This window comes from Elephantulus edwardii, unplaced genomic scaffold (assembly GCF_000299155.1).
Source record: "Elephantulus edwardii isolate Elephantulus edwardi_28Jun2011 unplaced genomic scaffold, EleEdw1.0 scaffold00453, whole genome shotgun sequence".
In the NCBI taxonomy this organism is placed as follows: domain Eukaryota; kingdom Metazoa; phylum Chordata; class Mammalia; order Macroscelidea; family Macroscelididae; genus Elephantulus; species Elephantulus edwardii.
The window spans coordinates 494,714-504,664 of record NW_006400203.1 but is presented as its reverse complement, the minus strand read 5'-3'; the positions used below and the strand labels follow the sequence as shown (position 1 = coordinate 504,664).

Below are 9,951 nucleotides of genomic sequence, written 5' to 3'. Positions count from 1 at the left end.
AGACAATATCGTTGTCTAGTTTTTATTTCAGTCATAAATGTAATTTTGAAATCCTACTAACCTTGGAGAGGAATAAAGAAAACATGGAACCCAAAGAACTGTAGCAAAAGCACAAAGATTAAAAGGTACTGCAAGCGCACTGGGGATAGCAGGGTGATCTCTGGAGCTATAGAAGGAATGATGTGGTGATTAAAAGAAAACATGAAATACGGATCATAATTAGAGTTGTCCACAGTCAGCAATGGTGATCTTCTTGATGGTCTTGCCATTCCTGGACCCAAAGTGTTCCATGGCTTCCACAATGTTCATGCCTTATTGCACCTTGCCAAAGACTATATGCCTGCCATCCAACCATTCAGTCTTAGCAGTACAGATAAAAAACTGGGAACCAGTATTGGGTCCAGCATTTGCCATGGACAGGGTGCCAGGACCTGTGTGCTTCACGATGAAGTTCTCATCATCAAACTTCTCCCCATAGATGGACTTACTACCAGTACCATTATGGCATGTGAAGTCTCCGCCCTGACACATAATCCCAGGAATGATTCTGTGAAAGCAGGAACCCTTGTAACCAAATCCTTTCTCCCCAGTGCTCCCAGCTTGGAAGTTTTCTGCTGTTTTTAGGACTTTATCTGCAAACAGCTCAAAGGAAATACAGCCTAAAGGTTTGCAATCAGTGGTGATGTCAAAATACACACTGGGATTGACCATGGCTGGAGTGAGCGGAGCTAGCAACTGTGTTACTGAGGTGGTGGAGTCTGCAAAGCTGAGCTAGATCTTCTAAACGTGGTCCTACGTTGTTTCTTATGATCTTTATGATTTGGGGCTTTACCCCTACGTCTCTGATCTACCTTGAGTTGATTTTTGTTTATGTTGAGAGGTGTGAATCCTGCTTCAGCTTTTTGCAAGTAGCAGTCCAGTTTGCCAGCACCATTTGTTAAAGAGGTTGTCGTATCCTTATTTGATAGGTTTTGTTTCTTTGTTGACTATCAGTTGGCCATAGATAGATGGTTTAATTTCTGGGTTCTCGATTCTATCCATTGATCTATGTGTCTGTTATTGAATCATTACCATGATGTTTTGGTTATTATGGCTATGTAGTAGATTTTGAGGTCAGGGAGTGCTATGCCTCCCACTACATTGTTTTCAAAAGTGCTTTACTTATTCAAGATCTCTTTCCTCTCATAATAAACTTGAGATAGCCTTTTGAAGGGCATGCCTGCCACCTTACACCGGTGGAATGCTGCTGGAAGCATTGGCCAGAAGCACTAATGCCACCCTTGGTATATCTCTTCTCTTGGGGATTGGCCTTACTTATCTGCAAAGAGGGGCAATGGACAGTCTGCTGCCAGCATTCAGTCCACTGCTTCCTGTAGGTATCTTTGCTGGCCTTGCAATAATAGGGAGGAGGCCATGGGCCTGGACAGTGGTGCCCCTTGTTTACTGAGGAGCTTCCCCTCAGGGCCATCTTGGCTGCAGGGTGTAGCATTCCGTCTGAGTCAGGGTGAGCTATGTGGGCATTGAAGGACATCCAGACAGTAGACTTTGCAGAGCTGCAGTGGAGATTGGAAGGAGAAGCCTGGAGTGCTTGGCTTGGGCCCCAGGGCTCCATGACTGCTGAGGACTTATGGCTGAGACAAAGCAGAAAGTGAAGTAAGGCTCAAGTGGCAAGGCATTGAGGGAAGTAAGAGAGGAAAGAGAAGCTTCAGAGAGATGCCAGAAAGCTCCCTGTTTGCCATACAGCCCATCTGGGTAGCACAGGCAGGCCAGAGGACACACTGACTTGTTAGCAGGCTGGTGAAGGGCTTTGCAGGGCTTCATGAGTTCTCCACCAGGTCCAGAGCAGGATGTTCCAAGAGACTAGAAATCAGTGAATGCCAATACTGAGCAGGCCATGACTGAGCTGGAGGGCCTTTGTGACCCCTGCCACATCTGACACGACTGTACCCAGTACTGGCCCTCAGGAATGAGCTGTGAGTGGGCTCTGTGTCTGCCCCACTGTGACAAGATGGTGTGCCTATCTGCGGGGCCTGCATAGGCCCTCTGAGGGCCATGTGGTCAATGCCAGGCAGATGGTGGCACGGGAAGGTGAGCTTGGAAAAGAGACAAGTCCCTGAGTTATTGTTGTGGTCATGTAGAGTCAAGCCCAGCATCCTTTCCACATTCCCAGGCCAGGACCTTCCTTTTTATTGCTGTCCTACCCTGCCCCCAGCTAGAGATCATCATCTGTCCACAGGAATTCACAGGCATGGGGCCAAGGGGCAAAGAGTAGTGCTCACCAGCCTTCCTGGTCTGGTGTTCTGCATTCACCTCCACAGAGTGCATTCTGATTCACCGCCTAGTGGTTTCTAAGGCTTTTGTCTTCATGGAAACGGGTTGCTTTCTTCTTTCTTCTACAAGTGGCTAGTGAGTTTGAACCACTGGCCTTCATCATTAGCAGTGGAGCCCTTAATCACTGTGTCTGCCACCAGGGTTCCTTCCTCAGCATTCTAGGGGGTTCCAAAGGTGGGGAAAATGAGAGGCTGTCCCTCTCTGCTCCAGAGTTCTCTGCAGGGTGGTGTTTAGTGAAGAATCAGCTGTGTGTGTGGTTCGAGGCAGGAGCCTGGCAGCTCTGATGGTGAGCTGCTCAGGTGTGCTCCCCTGGCTCACATAGATAACATACTTTCTTACCTCCCTCTTGCATGACCTTGCCAATTATTCTCAGAAAGCTGTGCGTTCAGTGAGCTGCTGGAGATGACCACTGAGGTCTGCCAAGAGCAGGCCTTGGTGCTCAGCCCCAGGGAGAACACAGCTGAAACCTTAGTTTGCAGGGGACTGTGTTCTGATGACTGGACCTTGTACATCTTCCAGGAAGATACTTGCCTACACTAGACATCTCCCAACACTTAACTCCTCAGACTGAGGCATCCAAGGAGCTGCAGGGAGGTGGAGAAGAGCAGACCTTGCTGAGCACAAAGCCCAAACTCATTGCTATCAGGCAATCAAGATGTAGCACTCTGAGCACAGACCTGAGGGCTCTATGCCAGCCTGCCTGGAAACCTGCTTGCATCTGCTCCTCTCCCCGGCACTTTGTGCCGTGTGGGAAGCCGTTCCAGGAGCCTTCCCTGCTGTGAGAGAGACACACTTTAGCTAGGTCAAGGTAGAGTGTGGCACACTTGTCATTTGCCTGACCTGCAAGACTTGAGGTAACTTGCTGGCTGGGGAGCTAAGAATGCTGAGCCTGACGTTGGGGTGCCAGGGCCCTGCTAGAGTCTAAGCAGGAGAGGGTGCATTGGTGCTGCTCTGGGACCCTTTTGAGTTTGAGTACTGAAATGCTGGCTCCTTTTTCAGATCTTGAGAACAGGCGCCTTTTGGCCTGGGCCTCCTAATTGCCTTGGTGTAAAGACTCCCCTTTTATCATCTACCTATGTTTACAGCAAAGCTGCCAGGCTCCTCTGGTCTGGGCTGATTTGAGTGGACTGTCCCAGTAGCAGCAGACACTGTCCACACAGGGGCTGTGGGTGTTTCTGTATGTGACAGAGAGAGATTCTGATGGGTAAGGCTGATTTCACCTCAGTCTGAGCTTGTGGCCTGTCAGAAAGCACCCCGTAGGGCCAGCTGGGTACCTGACAATGGCCACCTGCATGCTGAATCACATATGAGTCTGGCTCTGGGCTCAGGAGTACTGACTGCTGCCCATGCTGGTGCAGCATTTGGCCCACAGCTCTTTGGGGGAATCTGCTGCCTCTGCAACTATGTGATCTAAGGGATGGTAAGACTTCCTCTGTGTTCTGTCCTCCTTCCTTTGTAACCCACACCACCCACTCACTGGGCTGTGAGTTCTGCAGCTGCAGGCCCAACTGGCCCTGGGGTACAGCTGGGGCTGTGGGAAGCCAGCTAGCATTCAGCCTGTCCCCATCTGGGATATCGGTATATCAACAAGGGCTAGTGTGTGAGAAGGTTCTCAGCAAGCTCACTCAAAGGTGAGTCACGCTGCATAGCCCCCTTTCCTCTTGTGGAGAGTGGATGCTGAGGGCTCAAGGGGCTTTCTGTAGTCTCTTCCTTCCAGCTGCCCCTCCCTGTGCACTCTTTGTGGTCAGGCCCTGCTCACCAGTGGGAGCACAGTGGTCTCAACACTCCACAAACCTAAGAAGGGGTTGTGTATATCTGCAGCTGACTCTGCAGAACAGTGTTTTGATATAGGAGAATAGTAGGCAGGATAGATTATGGGAACATGGCAGGTGATGATGGTAATTTACCTGAGCTGATTTTGTAAAGGCTGACCTTGGGAGGGAAGGTCATTTAGTACAGGGATGGGCATATGCAAGACTCATGAGTCAGACCACTGCTACCCAGGAAGTTGCCAGGGATGCAGGGTGATGACAGCATTGAACATGTCCCAGGCTCACTCATGGTGGACAGCCACGAAAGGCTTGGAAGGCTCAGTATTCCAGAGAAGTCTCGTGAAAGGAAAAGAGCCCAAAGCCCACCACCCTCCTGTGTGAACTCTGATCAAAGTAACTCACCTTGACTGGCTCACTGGCAGATGGGCGGGTGTTGGGGGTGGGAAGGGGGGGTGACAGGGAAATTTTCCCTTTTCCTGTGCTCACCTGTTGTGTTAGAGAAGACCTGATCTGAAGTTTGGGGATGTGGGCCTCTTCTGAAGACACAGCCTGACCGCTGGACCCCCAGAAACAAGTCTGCAATGTTGGTTATGAAGACTATATGTAGGAAGCGCTGAGAAGTCCCTTGAGTTGAAGCAGTTCTCAGTGACCTGCCCCAGGGTCCACCCTGATCCTGGGCACCTTGCTCTGCCTGCTGCCCTCCTGCTGGCCATCATGCCCCCACCCTTTCTCTCCCGTCCTGATTGCACTTCTGTATTCTTCTGAACCCTTGTCTCATCTCCATCTTCTGTTCCCCACCTCATCTCCTCCTGAAAGCCTCTTCCCTCTTTGATGACCGTATTCTCCTCATCTCATAGCTCTGTTTCTCTCTCTTCCCTTGCTTTGTTTTCCTTCTACCACTCAAGGGGCAGACACAGAGGACTCATAAATGTTGAGCCTGTGCCCATGTTTGTATTTTGCCACTTCTACCCATGCCTGATATATTTCAACCAAGGCCTTCCCAGATGGTCCCACTGTGGAGTGTAGCTCCTTGTCCCACTGGCTTGTGCAGCCTCCACACGAGAGCCCTACTCTGCTCTTCCAGCCACAGTCCTTCCCCCATGGTGCTGGGAACCACTAGCCTTGAAGAGAAGGGGTCTCTGAGGAGCCCCTGGCAGTCCCATCACTTGCTTGCTCAGCTGAGCCGGATTCTTGCCCACACTGGATTAGGATGTTTTGGGACCCAGCTAAGAGGGAGGGACAACTACTCTCTCCCCTCTTCCATTACCCACATGGCTCCTTCATGAAATTCTGCTTGTGCCTTCATATCCCCTGTGCTGTACCTCCCCCAGATCTCTAATGAGCTTCAGGGACCCTGTCTGTGCCCCCACAACCCCAGTGCTGCATCTCCCCAGATTTACACTGAGTTTTGGGGTACCAGTGGGAGGGTTCTGACTCCAGAGTGAATCTTGCTTTCCTTTCTTTTTGGTCTGGACGGTGTCTGAGTTTAATGCTCATGGAGTAACAATGACATGGGCACAAGGGTTCAATGTGGTTTGTGGGGATCAAGGAGTGCGGTGGCTGCAATGCCTATGGTTGTACCACCATGGGAACTGTTGACCATTTAGGAACCACCAGAGGAACAGGCAAAGAACTGGGGCCTGAACCCCAGCCTCAATTCTGAGGTCAGCCAAGCCTGGGGTGCTGGGGTGCCCGGGACTGCTCCTCGGCTGGCTCATCCACCCTCAGAAAAGCCAGCTTTGGCTCCCTAGGCCCTTCGTCTTAGGCCCCTGTTGAGGAGCAGGGCTTGCTGTGTCCACTCCCGGGGTGTGGGTGGGTCTGGGTCAAACTCAGAGAGGTCCAAACAGCCTGCACCTCACTGGGATCCTTCTGCACACAGACACAGCTCACCACATCTGAGGAAGAAGGAATGAACAAAGGAATACGCAAATATGAGGTGCTGCTTCTGAGTCTGAGAAGCAGAAGGAAGGAATGAAGAAGGGAGTAGTGGAGAGAAAAGGAAATGGTGAATGCAGTCATTCCAGAGAAAACTATCATCGCTTCTCCCTGGAGAAGCCACCACGCTTCTGGGAGAGCCTGCTGCCTCCAGGGTGCCTGGCCTGCCCAGTCTCACTAACACAAGCACTGCCCAGAACTCCAGGAATGTTTATTGGATAGTTGGGGGCTGAAGTCTTCCTTGAGGACCCCCCTAGAAGGCATCAGGAAAGACATCCAAGGAGAGGGTGAAGGATACAGCCAGAGGAAGTGTCCCAATGCCTAGGGGTTGGCCAGAGCTGAAGCCTGGTAGCCTCGCTGTTTGTTCATGGTGCTCAGGAGCTTCTGCACATAGGAGGTCAACAGATCATCCATCTTGTAGCCCTGGACATGGAACAGGGTTGAGTGTGAGGCCATGGGGGCTTGACCTAAGGGTGTGGGGGCATCATGGTTCTCTGCCTGGGCAGAGAATATCTTGCTGACTGGGTATACCCATTGTGCACTGCAGGGCACTCTCACATCTCCTGCCTTTCCAGAGTGGTCCTGCTGTGAGACAGCCCACCATGGCCATTGCTGCCAGCCCTGAGACTTGCCCAACCAGGAGGCTTGCCAGTGAGCAGTGTGACCATCCTGACTGCAGTCAGGGTGAGGGTGAGTGCCCAGCTGCACCTTGGCTTTGGGTCTCTGTATAGTCCATGTTGGTGCTCACCAGGGAGGTTTCACAAAGCAAGCGGCTGCCCCGGCCCAGGCTCCCCAGTGCCATGTGGAAGTAGGTACTGCCACTGCTCCAGCTGGCGATCTTAGTGAAGGGGTAGGTGTTAAGCAGCTCCTGAGAGGAGTGAGCAGGACAGGCAGATGATGGATACCTAGATAAAGACTGAATCCTGCTGCCCAGAACCGCAGGATGTGTGTGTGTGTGTGTGTGTGTGTGTGTGTGTGTGTGTGTGTGTGTAGATGTGAAAACCCCTAGTGACATGTCTGCAGCCTCCCCAACCCTCAGGGCCCTGCTCCTACCCTGGTCTTGGGGTGGATGAGCAGAACTCCATGTCGATTGATGGCAATGACAACAATTTCTGGATAGGAGGGCTCTGAAGTTTGCTGGGAAGGGAGGTCGTGATAGTTACAACATTTTTAGGAGGCCAAGTGGTCACCTTCCAGTTTGCCTTCCCTGTGGCACATGTACATTCACTCAAACATACACATTCACACAGGCACACTGTCACCCTCATGCATGTGATATGTGGCATGTGTGTCCCTGGTAAACATGGCTGGAGGCTGCAATTTCAAGTGTCTGGCAAGGGTCTTGCTGTAAGAACCTGGGCATAGCCATGCCTACCTTCACTTCAAAGAAGGCAGAACCAAACGTGGGCCACTGGCAGATCCACTTCAGGAAGGCCACCTTGGCCTCTTCCACTCTCTTCTCCACAAGTTTGTCATAAGCCAAAGGGATGTTCTGGGAAAAAAAGGCAGAGAAAAGGGCTTGCTGTGGCTGGGCCACAAGGAGCAGGACAGCCGGTCTAGAGGCCCAGACATTCTGCGAGGCAGCCACCATCTGTAAGGCTCCAGTGTAGAGCAAAAATAGAAGGCCACGAATTGATGTGCCCTCCCATCCTAAGAGTAGACCTGTCCAGTCTGCTTCAAGCACCTTTCTCCATTCCTCTGAAGACATCAGGCGGATAAGGTTCTCAGGTACAAGTTGTCGCAGAATCTTGGGAACACTAGCCAGGTAGGACCGGTCATTACCAAAGTGGGCCTTGTAGATGAGACTAGCGAGGTGTAGAGCATCCTCTCTTGAACACTTATGGAACCCACGCAGGTACTTGGGCAGCTCCTGGAGCAGCAGACATGTGTCAGTTGCATGCCTTAGGTCCCTTCCATGTACTCATGGACTGCCCCTTTCCCCACTCAGACAGCAGAGACTTATGTGTCCCATTTAGAATGATTGAGCAGGCAAGGTGCAGACATCTTTGGGGGAGAATTTTTAGCCAGGAAACAAATGAGTAGGTAGCCCCCCATATCACTGCACTGGTGGGCCTGGTTTTGTGCCTAAGAGCTCAGGCTGTTTTTTCCCATGCTGTAGGGTATCTACCCACACCTCCTCCCCTTGGCAGTGATGCTGCTGGTGCTGGTGCACCCACTGTTCTTAGCACTACTGCTCCACTTTGGGACTTCTCGGGCTCAGTCCGCCTTCCTCTATGGAGTAGGTGCAGACTCATCTACCTCTGAGGTCATGATTGTTGGAGGAAGAATGGGCCCCATATGCTATCCCAGGGCTGGCTGGGGCTGGCTGGCCAGTGGGTGAGTATCTTTGCCCAGGTACCTGGTGGTAGTGGAGTATGACATCTGCATTCACATCCTTCCCTGGGACTACGTTGAGCCATAGTTTCCGCATAAAGAACACTTGATAGGGAAGCACCGTGGGGGCCCCTGAGTGAGAGGTAGCAGTGAACAACAAGCCTGCTCTGTGGCCTGCTCCAGCTCTTGGTCATCCACAGCCCAGCAGGCCTGGCCTGACCCTATCACCTGCACCCTTTGCCCCCCTGCATAGCAGAGCAGCCCTGGCCCTAACATGTTGCCTTTGGCCCTCTTGTAATTCAACCAGAAAGCCACCACCTCGTCTTCCTCCTTGAGTCATTTCTGTTCAGGACACATTCCCTTCAGAACACATATTGTCAAGGATGTCCCTGGGTTATGTACCTTGTACCACCTTGCATTACATCTGCTCTGGACCTGTATCTTTTTGTATCTTCCCAGGCTGGGAGTGCCCAGAAGTATTAAGAGATTAGTGCCTGGCCCCATCCACTCAGGGGGCCGAGACCAATCTAGAAGGACTGAGCAGGCAAGGCACAGACACCCCTTCAGGAGAATGCTGTATCCTGCTATACTCTGTCCCCCAGGTGAGACAAAGGTGAAGGAATAAATGAACGAGCGAATGAACCCAGGGATCATGAGAAGATCTTGTAGGCTAACTTCTTGGACAGACCTGAGTTGGGGAAGGCTGAACTTGATGGCAAGGGGTGAACTGGACAGGAAGGAGGTGGGCGATGGGCCTTCCTCAGAGAAGCATGCATGACTTCTCTCCCAGCTCTCTGCCACTCTACCCCACAGAGACTCCTTTACCTTCTTTCTGAGGCTTGTTCTTTTTCACCCAATCAGATACTTGTCTCAAGGAGTCAAAGAAGAAATCTTCCCCCTTTTGGCTGAAGACCTGGGAAAGGAGGATGAAGGGTGAGCTAGAGAGGTGAGTGGGTGGAGCTACCTCCCCGGTGAGTGCTAAAGTAGGGCTGGGCTCAGCACCAAGTGTCACGCTGGGAAGACTGCTGTCAAACAGTATGGCTGGCAAGCAAGAGGTACATTCAACACAGGTGAGTAGGCAGCAAAAGTTTAGTCCGTCCACCCATGCCCGCCCAACTGCTGGGCGCACCTTGTCAGAGATCTTGATGAAGAGGCTGCAGCCCTCCCAGGAGGCCAGCTGCAGCTTGGCTGCAATGTTGTGGCAGACATCCTGCACCCGCATGTGGGTGCTCACCATCAGCATCTGGGCAGAGGGGTGTCAGAGAAGCTTCTGAAGCTGTTGTTGGAGCAGCAAGGCTCTTCTGGGGAGCCCTGTGAAGCCTGACCGGTGTGTTGTGTACCATGCTAAGACATAGTCTAGCCCACTCTTTGCCAAGGACCACAAACACCCTTTCCAGAAAGTAGCCAGTAACTGAGGTTATTTAGTCCCTGACCTGCCCTCCTGACTTACTGTGAAAGCCCTGTGGCCATGTTCTAGCGCAAGTTATTTGTAGGTTTCACAATCCAAAACGCTGTTGGCATGGGCTCAGGGCTGCACCAGCACTATGGGCGCCTTGCCCAATCTTCACATCTGCTAGGG

At 51.8% G+C, this 9,951-nt stretch overlaps 1 protein-coding gene and 1 pseudogene across 1 annotated transcript in view; both read right to left on the bottom strand.

The window, feature by feature from the left end:
• Nucleotides 1-219: 219 nt before the first annotated feature.
• Nucleotides 220-720, bottom strand: LOC102870951 (annotated as a pseudogene).
• A 5,639-nt stretch (nt 721-6,359) lies between these two features.
• Nucleotides 6,360-9,951, bottom strand: part of MYO7B (myosin VIIB) — a 191,006-nt gene continuing 187,414 nt past the window's right edge. Inside the window, exons 38-45 of the mRNA XM_006902807.1 lie at nt 9,502-9,615; nt 9,198-9,285; nt 8,398-8,504; nt 7,723-7,908; nt 7,414-7,530; nt 7,092-7,175; nt 6,787-6,906; nt 6,360-6,461 (exon numbers count right to left, since the gene is read on the bottom strand). Coding sequence (XP_006902869.1) covers nt 6,360-6,461; nt 6,787-6,906; nt 7,092-7,175; nt 7,414-7,530; nt 7,723-7,908; nt 8,398-8,504; nt 9,198-9,285; nt 9,502-9,615 — 918 coding nt within the window. The remainder of the gene's footprint in view (nt 6,462-6,786; nt 6,907-7,091; nt 7,176-7,413; nt 7,531-7,722; nt 7,909-8,397; nt 8,505-9,197; nt 9,286-9,501; nt 9,616-9,951) is intronic.